A 25,551-nucleotide genomic window follows, 5' to 3' on the forward strand; every position below is an offset into this window, starting at 1 on the left:
AAATAAAATGTGATGAAAATGAATATCATATTCTTGAGTAAATTCACATACAAATGAATTCAGGGTGGGCAACTCTTCTAAATTAACTAGAAGTCAGGGAGCAGGAGTAAGAGAGGAAACACCACCTGAATTCCTGCTGCTCAATCTGAATGCACAGATCTGAGCTATTCTTTCCACAGTAATTCATTTCACTGGAAGAAGAGATGGTGAGGTAATCTCCACTGAGTTTTGCACAGCATATAAACAGGCGTGAGGCACATGGTTCCTGCTTAGTGCAACACAAAAGGACATGCTTATGCACGTCATTAAGGAGAAAGGGATGAGTCACTTTATGTATCTTGAAACAAATCCTTATAGACCAGGGAGATCCCTGTCCTTTTATACAATCCATAGTTTCATTATTCACTAGTCCTAAAAGCAATTTAGGCAACACACATTGCAGACGTTGTCTGACAACTGAGTAATAAACCAAAACTATTTGCTTTTCACCGAAAGCAAATGTTTAAAATGTGTGTTAATCATAAGTGAACAGGAAGTGTGAACAGGGATGTTTGTGTAGGAAGACTATGGAATAAAAAAAGGAAGAATAAATAAGGTACTATTCACTTTTTCATCTACTAATTTTTTGAAATTCAATTTTAAGACAAAAATAGAAGAAAAAAAAAACCCTGCCAACTTAAAATGGTTATCAGCCTTTGTCTAACTTACTAGAATTATGCGGTCTATACTAGAATTACTTCAATCATTACCTGTAGTAGAAGAAAAAAAGAATTGTCCTAAAAACAATAAAGTTCCCATTTCAAGATCAAAAACAGTATAATTTAGAAGGATCTTTGGCTTTAATTCTCAAAATTCCTTAATTGTTTTCAATAAGGCTTAAATATAATTATTATGTACAGTTCTAAACCTATGCACGCCTATGTAGTAAATGTTTTTAAATCAGCATGTTAGAATGCCTTTAAATTTAGAATATAAGTTCCACGAGAAAGAGATTTATAATATTTTGTTCACCAGCGTGAACAATGCTTAGCAAAATGTAGTATTCATTATAACCCCTGCATACTGCTCAAGACAGTACAAATACTTAGTATGTCCGCACAGACAGGGGCTCAAAGATGTTCAACTTGGAGTCGGTCTTGATCTTATCACTACTACAGCCTTCACACACTGAGCTTCACAGGTCGGCAAAAACAACTAGTTAACTAGGGATGGTGGTACACACCTGGAATCCCAGCACCCAGGGAGATTCTCCCAAACTGAGGGAGAAGGGCTTCTCAAGTCTGAGACCATCCTGGGATACACAGTGAGACCCTGTCTCAATTAGATAAATAAAATGTCAAGCCACAAAAATGTCAAAAACACAACCAAAATTTTCAACAAGTACAGACTACACTTGCCTCAATAGACAATCCAATTCTAAAAGAGACAGTATATTTTTTAAATAATTTATTTTTATTTTATGTGCATTGGTGTTCTGCCTGTATGCATGTCTGTGTGAGGGTGTCAGATCTTGTAGTTACAGACAGTTAGTTGCCATGTGGGTGCTGGGAATTGAACTCATGACCTCTGGAAGAGTAGTCAGTGCTCTTAACCACTGAGCCATCTCTCCAGTCCCGCAGTGTACTTTGAAATCCCACCCCCCTAGCTGAGGACCCAACCCAGGGCTTTGCACTTGCTAGGCAAGTGCTCTACCACTGAGCTAAATCCCCAACCCCTTGAATCTTTTTCAAAAAATAAATAAATTGTGCACAGTGGCACATGCTTGAATCCCATCACTTGAGAGACTAAGGTTAGAAGGTCTCCAGTTTACTGCCTGCCAGGCTCCACAAGGTCCTGTCTCCAAATACAAACCACAATAAGCAGCTTCAGTAGCATATGCAGAGGATGAAGTGTGAGGACACCACTTGACTGCAGGAGTTTAAAAACAGTCTGTGCAACAGAGCACAACCTGGCCTCAAATAAATAAACAAATAAGTAAAAAGAAAAGAATCCACTTCAACAGCAGCGAACCTGATATAATTTCATTTCCAGTTTTACAAAGCAATCCCAACCCTTCCAACATTAGCTGGCCAAACTGATGTAAGAATCCACTAGGAGATATACTTCTAGGGTTCCTACACACGACCTCCTGCTGCTGTAGTTACAACATGAAATGCAATGCAAACAGTTCAGCCTCTTCCATTAAAGCCAGCTGAAGCCAGGCTGGTAGTCATACTTGCAAGCTCAGCACTCAGGAGAAGAAGCAGTGGAATAGTTCCACACCTCCTTCATTCCGGCTGGCTGGACTACAACGTAAGATCTTATCAAAACCCAAACCAAGTCAACATGGGCCTTTCACGGTCACCAAGTCTGTGTTCTGTCTTGTACACAGTACTCTCAGCTTTTGTTTATCTACTACCTCACTGCAGCAAGTTGTAACTAGGAGTTCTTTCTCCCCTCCACTCAGTCTTCTCTCTGGTACAATGAGGACTCTGAAGGAAACAGTTCTGAACCTCTTCCTTTTTCTCTTCTTTATCAACCCTTCGAAAATCTGTTGAAAATCTCTCCATAAAAATGCATATACTTACAAAACAGCTTTTTAAAAATTATCTAGAGAGCTGGCTCATGCTAAAGAGCACTAGCTACTTACTCTTCTAGAAGTTCAGTTCCCAGCACCCACCTGTCTAGTCTCAGCCATCTATGACACCAACTCCAGGGCATCTGATACCCTCCTCTGGCCGGCCACCTTGGGCACCAGGCACACACACACATACATGCGGGCAAAACACTCATACACATAAAATTTTTATTTAAATTTGAAAAAAACTTTATAATAGAAAAAGGTAAGATTCCACTTAAACATTCACCAAGAGATGGCTAAATAATGTCATGCCCATTTAATAAAATTCCATACAATTATAAGAATATTAAAGATGTTTTCTCTTCTAGCACGGATGTATTATGAATGTATTCTTAAACAAACAAACAAACAAACAAAGGAACTTACAGGGCTAGGGAGACGGCTCTGGGGTTACCAGTGCTTGACCTTCAATGAAGACCTAAGTTCAAAGCCCTATATAAAAGCCCGGTGTAGCTCCATGCGTCTGTCACCTCAGCATTGATGGGCAGACTGGAGGATGCTACCATCTTGCTGACCAGTCAACCTAGCAAAATGAAGAGCTTCTGGGTCCATTAGAGACCTCATCTCAAAGCAATAAGGCATAGAGGAAGGTGTCCTCATTTCAAAGCAACACGGCATAAAGCAGTGGTTCTCAACCTGTGGGTCTCGACCTCTTTGGACGTTGAATGGCCCTTTCACAAGGATCACCTAAGACCATCAGAAAGCACAGATATTTACATTACAGTTCATAACAGTTATGAAGTAGAAGGAAAATAATTTTATGGTTGGAGGTCACCACAACATGAGGGTCATAGCAATAATAAAGTTTAAACCAATGGCATAGAGGAAGGTATGTGACATCTTACTCTGTCCTCGATGTGTCCATGTAACATACACACACAACATACACAACAGTGTGTATAACACACAACCTTTTGTATAAAATGTCAAAAATATACATTTTAATTTTGATAAGGACTTCATAAAGATGTGTGAGGTGTGGGAGAGTAAACACTGGAGGTGGCAGAAATGAGGGGAAAGTGCCATTCACCAAATACCTTCTTCTGTTTGCCTGACTCCTGAAGGATATAAAGGGCTTGGGTTCTGGTTTTGAGACAGAGCCCCATGTAGCCCAGGCTGACCTGAAACTTATTCTGTAGTCAAGGAAGATCTTGAACTTAAGGTCCTGTCTTCTTCTCTGGCTCCCAAATAGTGGATTACAGGCTTGTCCTAGCACAATTTATGACATTTTTATGTACTTATTTTAGGAGGTGTGTCCATATGCCACTACACAACTGTCCAGGCTCAGTTCTTTCCCTTCACTATGTGAGTCCTGGAGCTGAGCTCAAGTCAGGCTTGGCCCTGTTGGTACCAGCTTGCTGCCCCTCATTAAAACTTTAATGTAAAATATGGTGTCTAAATAACTTCAGTAAATACCCACTAGAACTGAAAGATAATCCCCAAACCCGATTTGGCAATTCTTTTAAGTCTTGTTTTTTGAACAGCTTCTCACATAGCAAAGAATAATCTTGAACTCCTGACCCTCCTGAGTCCACTTCCCAAATACTGAGATCCCAAGTTTGTGTCATCATGGTTGGTTCAGCAGTATTTTTCTATTCTTCTAAAATTATTTAGCTGAATAAATATATGATTGCATATACTCACTAATCCAAAAAGAAATGTAGGGAATATACTTTTCATTATGACCCACACATAACTGGAAGATACGAAATAACACAAGAAATCCTATGGACTCTCATTTTAAGTAAAGGTCCTTAGTCACTAACAGCCTGTCCTTTATGAAACAAACTTCTTTAATGGAAAATGTTTACACAAACCAACAAGTAATACTCTCTTTCATAGTTCAAATTTCAAAGCAGATATTTCACAACTGCTCCTAGAAATACAGAAATAAAAATTGCTCTCCTATCTGGCCATACAGTCAATGTAGTGGTAGAGAGACCAGAGAAATTGCCTTGGATATTCATAATCTCAGAAATTAAAGCAAACTAACTTGAGCGCAGGAATCAGATGGAATTGGACTTTCACCATTAGGCGAGTTATTTAATCTCTCTGGGCCTCAGCCTCATCTATAAAACAGAAATAAAGGTACAACTTCACAAAAGCGCTGTGATGTTCTAAACAAGAAACACAGAAAGTAAAACGCAGACCATCTCAGCCAGCCCTTAGACAGAAAAGCAAGGTAGGTGTCTTTGGCAGGTGTCTCTGCTTAAACCAAAACAGATGCATTCTGGACCCTGTAGTTTCTAGGAACTGCACTTTCATACACACAAAGCAATGCCTGCTCTCTCCTACAGAAAGCAACGTAAGGCAGAATTCCTAACATAAAAGGGCTGGCAAATGGCATTTGCTGATTTTACAGTTCTTGAACATCTCAGTTGTAGATATGACGCCTGGGCGTGCCCCAAAGAAGCCTAAGTCTTGGTTTGTGTTACAAAAGGGATTTTCTATCTCAGACTTCAGCACCAACAACCAACAAATGATGGATGGGCTGCCCATGCTGAGAAAAGGAAAGGAATTCAGGCCAAGAGTCCGACAACAGAACTTTAAACTGCCAGCATCATAGACGGAAAGACAGAAAACAGCCCCAGCCAACCAATCTTCGTCTCCAAAACTTAAATCCCACCCAGCTTTTTCATGGAGCACTACTGGCGTTTATGATTAGTATTATCACAAATATAAATAGATGGTATTTACCTCATCCTCACTTGGTGCCAGGCTCTGCGATAAGCATGTATTTTTTTCAGGACTGCACGAGAAGAACCACACGTGCGAGCTCAACCTCCAACCCACTCTGCTCTCAAGTCTGCAATGCCCCCCCTTCACAGCTTCAGATTCAATCTGTCCCCCGAGCCTGGGATACCCAACACCCGTCGCTCATCCACTGGAGCCCAGGAAAACACAGCCTACTTCAGAACACGACCCCAAGCCCTCCGCCCAACACTACACCCAGCGCTGCGGGGATCCGCCAGGGCCCCTCCCCCTCCACGCACCAACTTCAACATGCCCCTAACTTGTTCCAAGAACTGTTTCCTTCCCAACTTCTGACTTACGCAAGGCGCGGGGTCCCCTCACTGCCCCTCCAAATGCAACACGCCCGCAGTTCGTTCCAAAGTTCAACCTTCACCAACACAAACGGCGTCAGGACAGAACCCGATCGCGACCCCAGGAGAACTCTCCACACCCGCTCCAGTAGGGCCCGGGATCCTCCACCCCGCTCACCAGGCCAGAGCCGGGTGGCTGGGCCTGGCTGGACCCCAAGGGGACGAGGGGAGGCTCCACCTGGCTCCGCGCGCGGCTCCGGGTCCGGCCTGGGCCCCGCGGCGGCCGCGCCCCCGTCCCGGCGCGGGCGGCAGCGCTCCGGCTGTCCGCGACGGGCGCGCTCGCCCAGCAGCTCCGCGGCGGCCTGGCCGTCGTCGCGGGCCCGACGGCGGGCCCAGCCCGAGCCGCGGGGACGGCAGCGACGGCAGCCCGGGCCCGCCGCGCGTGAAGCGCAGCCTCGGCACCGCGAGTGGCCGCACGGCAGGGCCGCCACTTCCCCGGGGGTCTCCAGGCAGCCGGCGCAGCCCGACTCCTCCGGCCGCGGCGGCCGCGGCAACACTAACAACGCGGGGCTAGAGGCCGGGCCCGGAACCCTGGCCTTCGCGGCCGCCATCTCGTCACAGCGGCCCCGCCGGCCCCGCCGGCTCAGAGCCGCTGTGGCTGCCGCGGAAGAAGCCCGAGTGCTCGGACCTGCCGCCGCCATCTTGTTTCCCGTTTGAAGGGAGAGTCGGTGGCGCTGGGAGGAGAGGGGCGGGCGGGGCCGTGCGCGGCGGGCAGCCTCTCTGCATATTCATGAGGGGGCGGTCGGGGGCGAGGACCGCCGGCGTGGGGACGTTTCTCCCTGCACCCCCGGCTCCGCCGAAGGCGGCTCATTAATATTTAATGGTATTCTTTAGAGATCCGGCCTTCGGCCCGCCCTCCAGTCTTCGCCAATTCCAGCCCCGAACGCAGAGAGGCTGCGCGCTGGAAGAATTTACTTGGGAATTCTGAGCGACCTGGAGCTGTATAAAGTGATTACGTCTGTGTGAGCTATTCGGAAACCTGCCTGAGCGCTTCTTTTGGTAAGGGCCTGTGCTTTTTCTTCCCGACCACGACAGCTTGTTGGGATTGCCATGAGGCCTCCCGTGACCCAAAGTCTTTAGTGAGTGCTGAAATAATAACAACCCTGGCCAGCCCTGGTCTCATCCTCTCTCTCTCTCCACAACCTTTCATGAAATCCCCTCCTTTGGCTGGGGCAAAAAAAGCATCCTTTATCTCACTCGTATACCACAGCCTCGCTCCTTCTCAGATTCCTTCCTTGTTCGATACTTAAATGTAGAAACTCTTCTAAGCTTTGTCCTAGGTCCCCTTCTCTTCTCACTCTATATGGTCCCCTGGTCCCCTCACACTTCCTCCTTTCTGAAACCCCACATCAGTATCTGCAGTTCAGAGTTACTGACTCCACCATTATGGAAACATACCTGCATCCCTCGTGTTCGAACCTAATGTCACACTCCTTTCAAAACAGCCCTTCTTATTTCCCACATTCTAGTCACAGAACCATCTCTACAGGTCCTCAAGCTCCCAGCCCAGGCATCTTTAACTTCCTCATCATCTCCCATAGTCCTTCCATTTTCTGGCCAAAATGACTCCTTTCCAGCCTGCTCCTGGCTCTTCATTCCCCGGTCCCACTGTGTGATTTATGTCTCATCATCTCTTCCCTAGCTGGCAGCAGTGACTTCTGCAAACTGACCTCCCACCACACAGCCCCACTTCCCCTAAACCTTGTTCCCTGGCTCCTAGAGTTCATTTCTAAAGGCCAGCTCTGGCCATGCTGTTCCTGTTTAAGCCAGGGAGAGGTGCTCAGACTGTCTTGGAACTCTCTTTGTAGACCAGTCTGGCCTCGAACTCACAGAGATCCGCCTGCCTCTGCCTCCCCTTCCCAAGTGCTGGGATCAAAGGTGTGTATCAGCACCGCCAGGGGTGCTCAGACTTTATTTCCACTTCTGGATCCAGGGGATTTAGGAAAAAGAATGGCTCCCTCATGGGAAGATGGCTTTTCTCCAACCGCTCTCCTGCTGTTGACTTCTCTGCCTCGAGGTACATTCAGACCAAGACGTTATCTTCGTAGAAAAGCAGAGGCTTTGGAAAGACATTACTTTGCCAGTTCATGCCTTGTGTCAGCCGGACACACGTAGGAGGAGGTATCCAGAGGCCCCGGGTTCCATGAGATTATGCAGAGTTGGTGCTAACCATTTCAAAGCAGAGGGATTGGTCAAAGCCAGAACCAGAAAAAAAGCCCTGGATTCCCAAGATGAGAACCAGGTAGCTAAAGGCAGCCAGCACCTGAGGAGGGCCAGCGAGTAACTAAAGTAAATACTGTGTTCAGGGTCAGAAGCCCAGACAGCCGATCCTGCCAGACAGACAGAAACTTGTACAGAGTGTGCTGGCTTGTTGTGTGTCACGTGACACACTCTGCAGTCATCTGAGAGGAGGGACCTGACTGGAGACAAGGCCTCCATGCCATGGGGCTCTAGGCAAGCCTGGAGAGCATTTCCTTAACCAGTGATTGCTGTGGGAGGGTATGGGCAGTGCAGCCCTGACCTGGTGGTGCTGGGTTCTTTAAGAAAGCAGACAGAGCAAGCCAGTAAGCAGCAGCCCTCCGTGGCCTCTGCAGCAGCTCCTGCCTCTGGGTTCTGCCTATTTGAGTTCCTGCCTTGGCTTCCTCAATGGGCTGTGACCTCGTGTCTGTAATCCAATAACCCTTTTCCTCACGAGGTGCATCACAGCAATAGCAGCCCTACCTATGTCAGAGAGCAACACCACCACAAACAGCTCCTTCCCGAGAGCTGTTCACTCAGTGGGACTTCAGTCTGCAGGGCCTGTTCGCTGCTGGACGCAAACAGTGCAGCATGCTGTCTTGGACACAAAGAGAAACTGGAAGTTTTCTTTTCCAGGAGGAAAAGTAAGAGATCTGAATATCATTGGACCAGATGCCAGATCTGATCTTGGTCCTGGTCCTTTTCATTGGCTCACTCCCTCAGTTTCCTTGGCTTTAAAATAAATGTGCTAGAATTCAGCAGTTTTCCACCTGGGATGCACCACACAAGTGTGTGCACATGGGCATATGGCAGCCCAGAGGTTGCCTCAGACCTACCGAAGCCAAAAGCTGAGGTGAAGGATGGCAGGATCTGTGAGGTTCATTCTTAATGTTGTAACCCAAACTCCTAGGAAGGACTGTCACAATGGACACGTTCAGAAGTCCCCTCCATCTCTCAAACTCAGAAGACCAGTTCCCAGTCCCTCCTCTATGCTGTTGCCAAAGTAACCTAACACAGTAATGGTTTGAGAGGGCCAGGCAGATCTGCGCAGAGTTATTCATGCTGAGAACAGGAATCGGAAGAAGATGGTTCTAAAGTTTCAAGTGTAAACCAGAGATTGTGATCATGATTGACAAGCCAGCAAAAACAGAGCAGCTAGAAAGGAGCACCAGACTGAGAGAAGAGGAGGACTGAGGCCCCGCAGACATTTTGTTCTATCTCATTTGCTGCCATTTAAATCTCCTTTCTGCTGGGAAATGCCTCCTATGTATTTCTGACAGGAGGAGGGAAGCGGAACTAGGGAAGCAACTAACACCTCCCTGCCCAGAGAAGGCCCAACAGGACACAGGGCTTGGGCTCCGCCTCCTCGGGATTCCTTCCAGAACTCTGAATCTTCGGTGAATGACAGATTTAGAATAGTTCACAGCAACAAAGACAGCAGGTGTCCAGCAGCAAGGGCTCTTGGGTGAGAACTGGGGAGGGGTGGTGTCCTTACCGCGGGGATAGTAGCCACACTGGATGGTTCCGGAGGTAAGGACTATGCTGTGGTACCAGCGGCCTGGCCTCTGCCTCTTGATTCAATTTTGCCTCAAACCGTTCTCAGTTCTTGTAATTTGTCCTGCAATCCTCTTACCAAAACGTGGGCTTGTCAGCAGAGACTGGTGGTTAGGATGCCTTACAGATTATGAACCGATACAGCAAGGTTGGGCCAACCCTCTGGAACAGAACAAGTCCAAACATTGGCGGGAATGAAGACACTCTAAAGAGACACTTGAAACCACTGAAGCAACAGGCCCCATGGAACTGAGATTGCCCTGGTCGTCCTGGGAGAAGGAAAAGTCTAGAAACTGGCTAGGCCAGAGGAGGAACTTGTCTCTCAGAAAGAGACTCCACGAAGACTGACAGCTTGTCAGGTCACCTTGAGGGAGACACTCCAGCCAGACAACAGGCCACACTTGGACCCCAGCTGCTTCGCTCCACATGCCCCTTATCTCTATTTAAACCGAAGCTTCATGTTAGGCCCCAGAAGCTGGATTGACCAGAGGAGGGGGATGTGGCCCACAGACCTCTTTGTTCCTCTTCCTGCTGTGGCCACACTGACTACATTTTTGTCTGTTTTGCACTGTTACTGTTAATGGGCCTGTTGAGGGCAGGTGCTTGAGCCTACCTTGCTGGAGTGAAAGCAGGATTCAGGGTCAGGGCTCTGCCCTCAGCACTATAGTGGCAGTAGCAGGCCACGCTCTTTTTTTCTCATCCCCCACTGGCTCCCCAGACGTCCAGGAAAAAGTGGGACCCGTAGTTGAGTGCAGGATGCTAACTGGAACAAGAGTGGAGTCTCCTGCTTCACTCTGCTACCCCATTCACACAGGCCGAAGACTGCATGGCTGCCATGGTGCCTCAACGTGAACAGCTCCACACAGTCGTGAACTATCCTTAAAACTCTTCCTCCTCTTCATCCACTCCCTGCAAACCTTTGCTCTCCCTTCAGGCTGGTGACCCCAGCTTTGCTCTCCTGGGCCAATGGACTGGGCCTCCAGTAAAATCGTTCAGCACAGTTCCCAGTGGAAACAAGGCTGCTGTCGGTTAATTTTGCTCTTTCAGGGGTCCCACCACCCAGCTCCAAAATAAAACAACACAGAGGCTTATTAATTATAAATGTCCAGCCTTAGCATGGCTTGATTCTTGCCAGCTTTTCTTCACTTTAAATTAACCTGTCTGTCCTTTGCCTCTGGGCTTTTACCTTTCTCTATTTTTGTATACCTTTATTTCTTACTCCATTGCTGGTTGTGTAGCTGGGTGTCTGACCCCTGATGTCCTCCTTCTCTGGCTACTTCTTCCCTTATCCCATAATTCTCCTTCTATTTATACTCTCTTGCCAGCCCTGTCTATCCTTTCTCCTGCCTTGCTATTGGCCATTCAACTCTTTATTAGACCATCAGATGTTTTAGACAGGCACAGTAACACAGCTTCACAGAGTTAAACAAATACAACATAAATGAAAGTAACACACCTTAAAATAATATTCTACAACACAGACACAGCCCAGAATAGACCTCACACAGCTAGCGTGAGAGAAAACCCATCCCTTAGACCTCCCTCATGGCTACTCTTCTCTTTGGGTGGCTTCTTTGTCTCCCTTCCTTTGGTTTCCGAAGTTCTCACAAAGCTAATCCCTCTACCTATTGCTTCAAAGCCATCTGACACCTCCAGACACTCTATGAACCCACATAACCCTTGGGGTTTGCCCCTTTGACAGGCACATGTGTGCATCAATAATTGTAAGAAGAGAATTGTGACAAAGCTAGAAGCAGTGTACCGAGCATCCACATGGTCCTAAGGAAGCAGAGAGCATAGGTGGAGTCAGGGAAGGGCTCAAGAGCTCTGCTTTGAGGAATTCGCCCAGTAAACAGGAGGGAAGGCAGGCAGAGGCAACAGCCGAGGCACGGAGGCGTCAAAGCTCAGCTTTTGTGGCAGCCTCTGACTAAGCAATTCAATGTGGGAAGAACATAAGGTTGGGAATGTACCTGGAATTGGGGGAAATGAAGTAGGGGCAGCAAGCCTGAAGAACTGAGCTCAACCCTCAAAGCCCATGTGGTAGAAGAGAACTGACTCCATGTCATCGTCAGACCCCACAGGCAAGCCTGGCATTTACAGGGATCTCTCTGTTTTTCTCTGTGTGTCTCTCTGTGTGTGTCTCTCTCTGTCTGTCTCTCTCTTTCTCTTCCTTCCTCCCTTCCAGAGGACCCAGGTTCAATTCCCAGCACCTACATGGCAGCTCACAAATGCCCGCAATTCCAGTTCCAGAGGGTTAGTGCCCTCTTCAGATCTCTGAAAGCACTAGGCGTGCATGTAGTACACAGATATAGTACAGATAAAACACACATAACCATGAATTTTTATTTATTTGTTTGTTTGTTTATTTTTCGAGACAAGGTTTCTCTGTATAGTTTTGTGCCTTTCCTGGAACTCACTTTGTAGACCAAGCTGGCCTCGAACTCACACAGAGATCCGTCTGGCTCTGCCTCCCGAGTGCTGGGATTAAAGGCGTGCACCACCACCGCCTGGCCCATAAATTTTTTAAATGAAAGAAGTGGTTTAGAAAAACAAAACTAGAATTCACAAAGAACTTACACTGTGTGGCAGGCACCATATTGAGCAGTAAGGTGACTGTCTCAGTAAAGCCTGTACAATGGGCATATTTATGTCTCTTGTTTTGCAGAGGAAAACACAAGACCTGTAGGAGCAATCAAAAGACATCATATTTGGACTAAAGGAGTGTGGTGTATGGATTTTATAAGACTAATTATCAAGCCTATAATTTGAATATGGAATAAAAATAATGTCTTCTCCCTGCCCTGTATGGAACTGAGATGTCACTAGAGAACACTGTCCATTCACTCAACATCCATACAGAGACTTCAGCCACAAGAAGGCAGGCAGGGTACTGATGATATGGGGCAGCTATGAAATCATGGAATAACATTCAGTAGTTGATATTATTAACATTTAGTGAGTTTCAAAGTATAATGCATAAGAAAAAAAATCTATTTACCAAGCAAGCACATTGGTAAGTCATCTCTGGATCTCCTACTTAGATACTGTAAATCCATTAATTACACATGCAGCCGGTCCCTCACATCCCTCCTTCCCGTCTCCATCCGCACAGGCTCCTTCTCCTTTCTGTACTTCTTCCTGACTCTGAGTCTTCCCTACTCTTCTTCCCCATAGACTCTGTGATTCTAAGCAATCAATTTCCTTTCCTTTTTCATTTTTGAGACAAAGTCTCACACTGTATCCCAGACTGGCCTGGAACTTACACCAATCCTATCAGAGAGCAGGGATTACATACCACCCCAAGCTTGCTTTATGCTTTACAAAGTTGTTGAGTAAAAAATTGTATATTATATATGTGTGTATGTATATTATAGTTGTTTTTAAAGAGACAGGCGGCTTCAAGGGTACATTGAGTTTATGATAGAAGGAACAAGAGGAAAATGGGTGAATAACTCTACCCAAGCCCATTTCCAAGTAAGACGTTTAGAGACATACCTTTCTCTGCTAGTATCTGCCACATTATAGGTAAGCTCACCTGTTTAATGCTCACTGAGCCTGCCTCCAAAAACCTCATTTTGCCTAGACCAAGGCCCCAAAAGAAAGTGGGAATGGTCCTGTCCAGGACCAGTGTGAGAGGCAGTGAAACCATTTTATTTTTTGTTTGTTTGTTTGTTTTGTTTTTGTTTTGTTTTGTTTTTTGGTTTTGGTTTGGTTTGGTTTTGGTTTTTCAAGACAGGGTTTCTCTGTGTAGCTTTTCGCCTGTCCTCGATCTCGCTCTGTAGACCAGGCTGGCCTCGAACTCACACAGAGATCTGTCTGGCTCTGCCTCCCGAGTGCTGGGATTAAAGGCATGTGCCACCACCGCCCGGCCCATTTTATTTTTTATCATAAATGGATGCATAGATAGTAATACTGACGGAAGAATTTGCCACTGAAGAAAATGTCTCCTGTTTGGGAATAAAATGATGCAAGAAGGGTTCAGCTAAAGGCCGAGAACAGAGAGCACAGTGACCAGCAATGAATTTGGTTTGTCTGTTCTAGAATGGTACAGAAGATGGCTCTTTGTTCACTGTTTGGTTGCTGGTCTCAGCTCTCCCTCCCATCCCTGAGAAACAACCACCTAGTCTCCCATTCTCCCAGAACTGTGATGTCATGATTTGACCACCAGGGGGCAAACAGAGACTGCACAGTCTCTCACACCGTTTCTAGGGAGCCAAAGTTACTTACTACTCAGAGCCCTGCTGGCTTTGGAAATCATCAGAGGTTTCTAATTAAACCTCTTTGTTAATAGAAATGAAAACTAAGGTTTAGAGAGAGGAACTACTTTGTCAGTCCATGTAGTGAATCATCTGAACTAGAAACCAGTGTGCTGACAAGTCCAGTTCTACCCATGCTCTGCCCTGCTAGGCTTTCTCCTGTGAGGCAGGGTCTCTATATAGCTCTGGCTGGCCTGGAACTCACTATGTAGAACAGGCTGGTCTCCCATTCACAGAGATTCCCCTGGCCTCTGCCTTGTGACTGCTGGGATTAAAGGCACATACCATTCATTATGCCTGGCTAACACTGGGTTTTCATGTTTTTCATGAAAAGACTAGTTCTCAATTAAGTTATAAAAACATGAGGCTGGGGATTGTGTTTTGACCAACAATGAACATCCCCAACACCTACAATGCAGTTTTGCAGACTGCCTGTGCCATATGTGATTTGGAGGATTTCATCAAGCACCATGAAACTGCCATGTGGCAGATCCAGCCACCATTCCTGAGTGCACGAGATGAAAACACACCATGTCTGCCCTCACAGAGCTCAGCAAGGATGAGAGAGACAGATCTGTGAACCCATAGCTAATCCAGGCAAGGAGCCGAACAGTGGCAGAGGGAAAACACATGGGAGGGCAGAGAAGGAAGCCACTCCTAGACCTGCCTGCACGGAATCGGATCCAAAGGAAGAATCTGAACTCATTAAAGAAGAAAGGAGTCCCAAATGGAAGGCACAGTAGAGGAAGCCAACATTTAGAGACACAAAGATTCGCTGTACAGGGAGAAAAGGACAGATTCTGAGTAGCTGGATTAGGGGTGGAGAAGGAGGAAAAAGGAGAACATGAAGTTGGAGGGGGCAGAGGTAGGGGTGGATCTGGGAAGAGTTAAGAGGAGGAGTTGGGGGTGAATATGATCCAAATACATTGTATGAAATGCTAAAAAAATAATGAAAGTATATCTTCAAAAAGAATATGGTAAAGAGAAGACTAGGGTCGGGGTGGTGACTTGGTTGGTAAAGCATCTGCAGTTTGAGAGTGAGGACTGTAGTTCAGATCCAGGCAAAAGCGAGTGTGGCAGCCCTCCTGTATCACCACCACAGGAAGCAAAGACGGCGACTCCCCAGAGCAAGCTGGCTAGCTAGATTAGACGAAATGCTTCTAGGTCCAGTGAGAGACCCTGTGTCAATACACATGGTGGAAAATAACGGAAGACACCAGACCTCAACACGGGGCCTTCACACACACACACACACACACACACACACACACACACAGAAGTGACACAGAGGGTGCAGGATGTAGCTCAGATGATAGTCTTTTTTCAGCACTCCCGAGGCCCTGCATTCAATCCCCAGTACTATATTAACCAGATGTGGTGGGTGGCCTGTAATCCCAGTACTCTGGAGGTAGAGGAAGGAGGTACAGAAGTTCAAAGTCATCCTCTACCACCTAGCAAGTTTGGGGGGGGGAGGGGCAGACTGAGGTACATAAGATCCTGTCTTAAAAAGAAAAAAAAAGTAAAGAGAAAATTGCAAAGGCCATCTGGTAGAAAATGGAGTTGGACCTGGAAGACCGTTGAATGTGACATTTGCGCACATGTCAAGCCTGCTCTGGGGAAAGCCTGGGGGAAATAATTCCAACCAGGAAAGACACAAAACAGAGGCCTTGAGAAGCTGAGAATGTGATGTGTCCGAGGGGCAGAAAAAGGCCAGGTGCCTCCAGTACAAGGAAGAGAGGAAGTTCGGGAGGGCAGGGACAGCTAGCTCAGAAGGGCTTGCAAACAGTCTCCAAGAGGCTGGACTAGATTCCAAAGGCAATGACAACTCTTCATCAAGGAGAACATTAAGACTCTGAGTTAACTTCACAGATGATGACCCTAAGGAGCCTTGAGTCCCACATTCAGATGGACACAGTGTGGGCCACCATCTGTTGTAATGACTCAAATTACATGGCACCACCCTCTGGCACCCTACCTATTAACAGACCCATTGACAGAAGCCTGTGAACAAACTCTTTCCTAACATCCCTGAGTGCGGGCGGAGGGGGCCAGAACCAAAGGTCCATTCCCCTGTGCTGCTCCTCTCCACTGCTCATTCTGAGAAGCCACGTTAAGAATCCGAATCGCCCGTGTGTGTGCACCCAGAAGTCAGAGGCCAACACTGAGTGGCTTCATTAACTGTTCTCCACTTACCTTTTGAATCAGAGTCTCACTGAAACTGTAGTTTACTCGTGGGCTAAGCAGGCTGACCAATGAGCACAGGGATCCACCTTTCTCTGCCTCCTCAGAGATGGAGTTGCACATGCTTGCTGCCATGTCTGGTTTTGTTTTAATTAAAGTTTTCCACTTATTTTACATCTTGACCACAGTTTCCCCTCCCTCCTCTCCTCCTGTTCCCCCACTCCCCTATTTCCCAGCCCCCATCCCATCCACTCCTCCTCTTTTTCTGTTCAGAAAGGGGCAGGCCTCCCATGGATGTCAACAAAACAGGGCATAGCAAGGTGAGGGAGGACTCAGGTCCTCCCTTCGTATTGAGGCTGGGCAAGGCAGCCCAGTATGAGGAATCGGTTCTCAAAGGCCAGCTCAAGCGTTAGCATTGACCCCACTGCTAGGAGCCCCACAAACAGACCAAGCTACATAACTGTCACACATATGTAGAGGGCCTAGGTCAGTCCCAAGCAGGCTCCCTAGCTGTGATCCAGATTCTGTGAGTTCCTAAGAGCCTAGGTTAGTCATTTCTGTGAGTTCCCTTTTGATGACCTTGGCACACACACACACACACACACACACACACACACACACACACACACCTCATACAATCACACACACACACCTCATACAATCCTCCCTCCCTCTCTTTAACGGGACTCCCAGAGCTTGGCCCGGTGCTTGGCTGTGGATCTCTGCATCTGTTTCCATCGCTGGATGAAGGCTTTCTGATGAAAATTAAGGTAGTCACCAATTTGATTACAGGAGATGCCAGTTCAGGCACTCTCCAGTATTGCTAGGAGTCTTAGCAGGGGTCATCCTTGTGGATTCCTGGGAGTTTCCCTGCATGCCTGCTTTTTATGTAAGTGTTGGGATCTGAACTAAGGTCCTCAGATTTGCACAAGTACATCACTGACTGAACCATCTTCCCAGCCTTTCTCGTCTCCTTTTAGAAAAGGATGTTAAATGATTCAGGAACAACCCTCTTCAGCATTCTTCCTGCCAAAGTGCCTGGATTTTCTTCCTATACTTTTTTTTCTTTCTGCTGCTGATTTTGTAGTGAGTGCTGAGGTCAAACCCAAGGCCTTGCACAGCCTGGAGAACGCTACAACACTGAACTCATGTTTCTTAGAGAGTAAGGCTGAGGCCGTTGGTTTCTTCAAGCACTGGATGAAGGACCAAGGTCTCGTGGACTCCCTCCTGTCCTTGCTCATTCAGTCAGCCACATTTGTCCGATGCCTTTGTGTATCAGAGGTTTTGATAAGTGCTAAAAGAGAGAAGTAAGCATCTTCCTCACAGTACAGGGAGAATACACAAATATTAAAAACCCCTCATGAAGAGGGGAAATTCACTAGAGTCCTTACCTAGCATGTACCAGGTCTGTTGTTTGATCCACAGCACTACAAAATAAAAAATAAAAAGACCAACACTTACCCTGAGAGAATCAGGGAAAGCATAAATAAATAAGATAGATAGATAGATAGATAGATAGATAGACAGACAGACAAACAAATAAATAAGAAGAGGACTAGAGATGTAGCTCAGGGGTTAGAGTACTGTGTCCAATTCCCAAAAGGCTTGAATCAATGTAACCCTTGCATTGAGGGGTTGAAGGTTTAAGGTCATGCTGAACTGGATAGATGGTTTTGGGGGCAAGAGCACTTGCTGTGCACGCATAAAGACATGAGTTTGAATCCCCAGCACCTACATTAAAACCTGGGTGTGGGATCTAGAGAGATGGCTCAGTGGTTGAGAACACTTAACAACTTGTTCTTGCAGAGGGCATACATGGGTTTGGTTCTCAGCATCCACATGGTGGGCTCACAATTGTCCATAACTCTGATCCTGAGGAGCCATAACCCTAGTACTGTGGTAGGTAGGGAAAAGAGCATTGCCTGGGCTTGCTAGCTATGAGCCTGGATTCCAGATTTAATGTAGACCTTGTTTCAAGAAAGGAAAAAAAGTGAAGAATGATAAAGCAGTATTACCTCCTCTAAGCCAACAATTATGTCTGGGGCCATTTGTGCCAGCATGCAAGTATATATACAGCACCCACACATGCATACATACATGCACACAGAAAAGAAAAGCAAAAGTTCAGGTCATGAGACATTCCAGCATGAAAGCACATAATATAATAATCCTGGGAGGCTGAGGCAAGAAGATCACTGAAGCTAGCTTGGACAATTTGGCAAAGCAAGAGTAGGTATGAAACTCAATCAGAAAGTACTGGCCTGCTATGCTCAAGGCCGAGATTTAGAAGCAGGAGGAAAATGTGTACACAAAGGTAGAAAAATGTGTGGCCACTCTGTGAAGGAGCATGATTGGTAAAGCTGTCGGGTAGGTGGCAATAACAGAAAGGAGTTGAAGTGAATCCAATGTGAAAGTTTGACATTGTAATCCTGTGACTGACAGGATGGTCAGAAACAGTTCAAGCAGGAAGGTGATGACATCCGGTTTGCAGTCGAAATGGCCAGCACAGCTCCTACAGCAAGCATGAGGAAAATACATCTAGACAAGGGCCAGGAGACCTGGGGACAGGCTGTGGGAAAGTCCAAGTATGGGCTGAAGATGGCCTGAGCTCTGGGGATAGATGGAGGGGGAGGCTGAGATAGTGGAGGTAGATAGGATGACGTAAAATGAGCAGGTTCAGGGGATGCCAGTGAGTTACACCTAAGCCATGCATTCCATGCACAGAACAGTTTTTGGAAAAAGGAAGAAAGGAAGCACTCTCCCCTTACTAAAGCACTGTGCCCTCGGGAGAAAGGAGCATCGAGTTAGAATTGGAAGGGAGAAGTTGAGCCGGAAGCATATTGGTGGAGAGTCACTGTTCTGTTCCTGAGAGCCCCAGGGAAGGCTGCTTCCGGTCGTTGGCTCCTCCCACTGATCACTGGGGTGAGGAGGTGACAACACAGGGGGACAGGGACCCCAGTCTTAACCTGGAAATCAGATTCTCTACCAGAGTGGGGTGTGGCCCGCCATCTCCTCTCCTTTCTTACCCTCTCCAGGTCTCTCTGAGAGACTCTGGTAGCTGTACAAGAGAAGCTCAGAAAGCCAAAGTTCAAAGCAAGGAAGGCTGTGTTTACCCACAGTGCCCCAGCAAGGTGTGGATGGAGCCAGGCCCTTGAGTCTGCCCATTCACTGCAGAGCCTGGGTGCTGTGGTGTGGGCAGAGCTGGTTCTCTTCTCAAAGTCTTGTTAGTTCAGGAGCTCAATCAGCATGAGGTCTGGAAGCACAGGCTGCCTGGGCTGCTGGGGTCTGGGTCAGCGTGAGCGTGCTCACCTTCTGGTGAAAAGACAGGGCTCTGGCAACCGGCTGCTCCTGTCACATGCAGAGTGGTGGGGCCTCACCTGTGCAGGTGGAGTTCACCCTGGGCTGCTTGGTTAAGGGGCAGCAGGAGGGACTCCATAGGAAAGTCTTGCTGGGCTAGCTCTCAACCAGGGGATGGCACCAGGGGACAATGACTGCAGATGAGGGAAGGAGGTCAAGTGGCAGCTAGGTGGCATGGCTCTGAAGCTGGTGTGCTTCGACCTTTGAGATGCCTTTTGATCCTTACGACAACTGTGGTATGACAACACAAATATGAGGAGACTCTACGCCATCATTTTACTGCTGGGGGAAGACACTGAGGCTGTGGTCTCCAGACTACAAACTGCACTGCATTAAGAATGGCAGTTGAGGCTGGAGAGAAGGCTCAGCAGTTAAGAACTGCGGATATTCCTTTACACTGTGTGAATATATGTCGCTGTGAGTGGTTTAATAAAGAAGCTGACTGGCTGATAGCTGAACAGGATAAAGTAAGGTGGGAGAGCCAAACTGAGAATGCTGGGAGGAAGAAGGGCGGAGCTGGGGAGTTGCCAGCAGACACAGAGAGAAGCAAGATGGGCGTGGTACTGAAAAAGGTACCAAGCCACGTGGCAAACCATAGATAAGAAATGCGGGTTTATTTAAATGTAAGAGTTAGCTAGTAACAAGCTATTGGTTATTAGCTGAGCATTTGTAATTAATATTAAGCCTCTGTGTGGTTACTTTCAGGACAGAACTTCTGCCAACAAAGAACACTGGCTGTTTTGAAAAGGACCCAGGTGTAGTGGGTAGTCATCCCAGCCTTGGCCTGGAAGTTCCAACCCCCATTAAGGCTTTGGTAATGGTCACGCCCACAAGGCGGGATGGAGGGAGGATGCTGAAGACCCAGGATCGAGAGGAGAGGCTTCTCTTGGTTCCGGGACGCTGGACGCTGGAGGTAGACTGAGCAGAGTTCTTCCAGAGAACACCGCCGGACTGCGCCATACCTTTCCCAGACCCTACAACCTATCCCTTCATTTATAAGTTACCCCACAAAATAAACCTCCCTTTTAACTACGTGGAGTGGCCTTGATAATTTCACCAATACCCAGGTTCAGTTTCCAACACACACTGGCCACTCACAGTTGTCAGTAACCCCAGTGGATCCAGCGTCCTCTTCTGGCCTCCTCAGCCACCAGACACCAATGCTGCAGCACACTGACACACAGGCAAAACACCCTACACATAAACTAAACCCATCTTTTTTAGAAGAAGAGTCATCTCAAGTTTAAGCGATCTTAAATAAATTTGCCACATAGATGAGTAGCTAGGCTGAGGGATGGTGTAGGTGAGCATTGTTCACTTGGCCCATTAATGTTGACAACCGCCGTGAGTAATATTTATCTTTCCATTGTCTATGAATTGGTTCTGACTTTAAAGTGTCAATTTCTTTTCTTCCCTTAGGGAAAAAATCAAGGAAAGGTAGTAGACAATAGTTGTCCATCACTGTCTAGCACCATTGATTCCAGGACCCTGCAAAATTCGTGGCTGCTCAAGTCCCCTATATAAAATGATGTAGTATTTGCAAACAACTGGCACATACTCTCTTGTTTCAATACTTTAAAAATCTCTAGATTACCTACACCCACTAAGGTGCAAATACTTTATAATTGATGTACAGTTGTGTTTAGGAATTAGGACAACAAAAAGCCTACACATGTAGACGAATTTCTAAATGGTCTTATTCAATAAGAAACACAGAGCCAAAGAGATCAGAGCAAGAGCCATGACTACCTTTATCTTACCACTCGCTGTTGTCCTTCCCGAGAGAGAGTGTCTTCCTGTGTATCTTGTGTTTTATTGCTTTCCTGTTCTGCCTTCTCATTGGCTGTAAGCCCAGCCACATGACTTCCTCGTCTCTGCCTGTCTATACAAACCTCCTGGTCTCTATGATTGGTACTGGGATTAAAGACGCAAGGCTCATCATGCTTGGCTGTGTCCTTGACCACACAGAGACTCTGCTTGCCATGTGATCAGATTAAGGGCGTGGGCTACCACCACCTGACTTCTATTCCTGCCTTGCTAATGACCTCTGATCTCCAGGCAAACTTTTTTATTAACATACAAATAAAATCACATTTCAGCACAATTAAATTATCACCACATACACGTGTTCAGTAAAGTCATTTTTAGTAACTTAGGTCCTTAGTTGGTTCAATCTGTGGCTGCTAAATCCATAAATATGGGAACAGACTGTACTTACAGCCAGCTAAATAGAGCCAATGGTAAAATATCTAGACATTTTTGCAGGCTGGTTATTAAGCACAGTTATTGGCAAAGTTAAATTACATGAACTTATGATCACATAAATTGTGTTTAAAACAGAGGTAATGAGGGCTGGGGACGTGACTCAGTTGGTAGAGTGTTTGCCTAGCCTGCGTGATGCCGAGTTCCAAGTCTTCAGTGCTACATAAACCAGGCGTGGTGGCAGCAGGAGTCAGGATTAGAAGTTCAAGGTCATTCTCAGCTTTATAAGGAGTTCAAGACCACTCTCAACTACAGAAGACCTTCTCAAAAAAACAAAGTTAAAATAATAAAAAAATAAAACAGATGATAAATACTCAAACACATCAGTTTCTAGTTGTCTTTGCAACAATGCGCTTAAGGTTATCAATGCCTATTGTAATTGTATGGGAGAAATACACAGTAATGTGTTCCGTTGTGTTTCTTCTCTCAACTGCTCGGTGAACTGTTAGGAACCTGAATTGATCACAGTCAGGACTACTTACATCACCGAAATTAGCAACTGTAGACACCAGAATCATGAGTCCTACAAGTTTCCTATCACTGTGAGCATCAGGGCTCTGGCCTGTGGCATCTGTGCACTTCCTCATGGCACGGCCTCGAAACAGCAATCTGTGCTTATGACTAGGCCCAAGAAATCCAGACCAGTTCTCATCCTGAGACTGGCAGCCAATTGAAGCAAGAAGCAACTGGACATGTTGAAGTAGAAAATGAAATAGACAGATTTAAAGAACAAGCCAGTGAAAGAATTTTGAAAGTGTAACAAATATAACAATCTCCACCAACCATTTTTTTTCAAAATAGGTAAGAATTAATCATCAAAATCCAACATTTTGGAATAATATCTTTCAATAACATCATCCACAAGTGTCTGCACTGCTTAGGGAGGAAGACAAGAGGTGCCAAATTATCTAACCAGACTTGACATGACAGAATGTGAGGACATAAAATCAGGTTACACAGTAGATTTGTATTTTGATGAAAATTCTTATTTTGAAAATAAAGTTCTTGCATTGACACAGGAGATTACTTCCTAAATATAACACCAGCAGCACAGACCCTGAGCACAATTAATAAATGGGACTTCTTGAAACTGAGAAGCTTTTGTAGGGCAAAAGACATGGTCAATAAGACAAAAAGACAGCCTACAGAATGGGAAAAGACCTTCACCAACCCCACATCTGACAGAGGACTGATCTCCAAAGTATATAAAGAACTCAAAAAACTAGACATCAAAATACTGAACAATCCAATTAAAAATGGGCTAAAGAGCAAAATAGAATTCTCAAAAGAAGAATCACAAATGGCTGAAAGACATTTAAAGAAATGCTCAACATCCTTAATCATCAGAAAAATACAAATCAAAACGACTCTGAGATACCACGTTACACCTGTCAGAATGGCTATGATTAAAAACATTAATGACAGTCTATGTTGGAGAGGATGCAGAGCAAAGGGAACACTCCTCCACTGTTGGTGGGAGTGCAAACTTGTACAGCTACTGTGGAAATCAGTATTGCGGTTTCTCAGAAAACGATAATCGATCTACCTCAAGATTCAGCCATACCACTTTTGTGCATATACCCATGAATGCTCAATCATACTACAAAGATACATGCTCAACTATGTTCATAGCAGCACTATTTGTAATAGCCAGAACCTTGAAACAATCTAGATGCCCCTCAACTGAAGAATGGATTAAGAAAATGTGGTACACAATGGAATACTACTCAGCAGAGAAAAACAATGACAGCATGAAATTTGCAGGTAAATGGATGGAACTAGAAAATATCATCCTGAGTGAGGAAACCCAAACCCAGAAAGACAAACATGGTATGTACTCACTCATAAGTGGATACTAGATATAAAGCAAAGAACAATCAGACTGCAACCTACAGAACCAGAGAGGCTAGATAGCAGGGGGGGACCCTAGGATAACTGTGGCTTATAATAAGTTTTGGTTTTACTCAATTACTGGGCAAGCCTCACTGAAACATTTCACTATTAGGATAAGGATTTATACTGTTATCAAGCTGATGATAGAAAAGTAAATAAATGAAAATGAAAAAAAAAAAGAAGAAGAAAAGAAGGTTCTCTCCAAAGGATTTCATCTGCATGAGAGCAATTCTCCATCTTCAAAGTCCACCAGGTGCAGATGGAAATCTGGAAAGCATTTGACAAAACACTCAAGTTCAACACAGAATAAGGCAAGCAGGAAGAGATACCATAAAGAACCAGAAGGCTTCTTTATCTGATTGACTGATCATTCTATGCAGGTGAGGATGAATTAAGAGAGATTATCATCTGGGCGGTGGTGGTGGCTGCCTTTAATCCCAACACTTGGGAGGCAGGTGGATCTCTGTGAGTTCAGCCTGGGCTACAGAGCAAGTTCTAGGACCAGCTCCCAAGCTACACAGAGAAACCCTGTCTCAAAAAAACAAACAAAAAACAAAAAACAAACAAACAAACAAAAAAAGAGAGATCATCAAAGATGATGTTTGGCCAGGCCTCTTGGTTCCTGATATGGATGATTGGGGGGGGGGGGTGATTATGATGATTATGATGATGTTGATGAAAAAGAAGGAGAAGAAGGATTGGAAAATATTGGTGAAGAAGGGGATAAGGGTGAAGGTGAAGAAGATGAAGATGATGAAGAATAGGAAGGGGGGAGAGTGAAGACCTCTGGTAGATTCCAACCTTCTCCTTTTTTCTTTTTCTTTTTCTCCAGTACCTGAGAGCAAGTTCAGTCATTTCTCTCCTCCCAACCTCTTTTGTGCTCAGTCAGTTTTTGAGTTATCTTTCTTCTCAACACTATAGTTCTCAACTTATTTGGAGGGAAATACCTTGAGCAAAATACAATGGGAATATGAAAAAACAAAACAACCAAAAAACCATTCCCCTGTCCCCATTCACTAGCATGATGCAGTCTCTATTACGTAGTCCTCTCATGTCACCTCCCTTGTGGTGAGTTCTTTTAGAAGCATGCTGACAAAATTCAGTGCACTAGATTATGTAGGCAGAAGTTTCTGTCCCACCAGCCATTCCCAAGTAATCACACAGAGGCTTAATATTAATTATAAATGCTCAGCCAATAGCTCAGGCTTATTACTAACTAGTTATTACATTTTAAATGAACCCATATTTCTTATTTACACTCTACCACATGGCTTGGTGCCATTCCTCAGTATGGTATGCCCATCTTGCTTCTCTCTATCTCTGTTGGTGACTCTTGACTCTGCCTGTCTTCTCTTCCCAGAATTCTCCTAGTCTGGCTTTCCCACCAAATCTCTTCCTGCCCAGCTATAGGCTAGTCAGCTCTTTATTAACCAATGAGAGTAACACATATTTATAGTGTACAAAGATTGTTCTACAGCAAGGTTTAGAAGCTTTGTCTTGCCCTGATCCCTGTGATCCACACTGCGCTGCTGATTTTACTCTTAAGCAATCTCTAGGCCAGGAATAGTGCATGGCTAGAGCAAGGAAGGCCTCTGAAGCTTCGTCCATCTGGACCTGCATTCACGGGAAAAATTTTGACTGTTATGGGCTATCTAGGTATGCAAATCAAAATTTTGTTAATAATAAATCACAAATTCAATTAAAAACAATTGTTTAGTATATGAATACCTTTTCCATTTGTTAGACACAAAGATACATTTGCATGCAAATGAGATTAATGTAATTATTTGTGTCTAGATAAACAATTAGATAATATCAGAATATGTGATACTATAAGATATGGAGCCTCTTCCAACTTACTCAGAATTGATTAATATTTTTATTTCCTAATTATCAATGCTGGAAATGCTGCTTTGAGTAAGTAAGCAGTGCAAAACACTGGGGTATGTTCAAGGTGTTCTTAGCAATTATTGGAAACTCTGTCCAAATCCCAAATTTTCCCTAACCCCAAATTCATTGAAGATTTTTTTAATGAAACTCAAATTAGCAAGTAGTTTAAAAACAACAATTTTAAAATCAAATGTCT

General features: G+C 45.5%; 1 protein-coding gene and 1 pseudogene across 1 annotated transcript in view; one reads left to right on the forward strand and one right to left on the reverse strand.

Annotated features, from left to right (window-relative positions):
- The window catches only part of Rnf169 (ring finger protein 169), a 64,568-nt gene extending 57,982 nt beyond the window's left edge, over nucleotides 1-6,586 (reverse strand). Inside the window, exon 1 of the mRNA XM_036193685.1 lies at nucleotides 5,903-6,586. Coding sequence (XP_036049578.1) covers nucleotides 5,903-6,365 — 463 coding nt within the window. The 5' untranslated portion in view covers nucleotides 6,366-6,586. The remainder of the gene's footprint in view (nucleotides 1-5,902) is intronic.
- Nucleotides 6,587-21,920: 15,334 nt separating this feature from the next.
- LOC118574554 lies at nucleotides 21,921-24,229 on the forward strand (annotated as a pseudogene).
- Nucleotides 24,230-25,551: the final 1,322 nt, after the last annotated feature.

Source organism: Onychomys torridus, chromosome 1 (assembly GCF_903995425.1).
Source record: "Onychomys torridus chromosome 1, mOncTor1.1, whole genome shotgun sequence".
Classification (NCBI taxonomy): domain Eukaryota; kingdom Metazoa; phylum Chordata; class Mammalia; order Rodentia; family Cricetidae; genus Onychomys; species Onychomys torridus.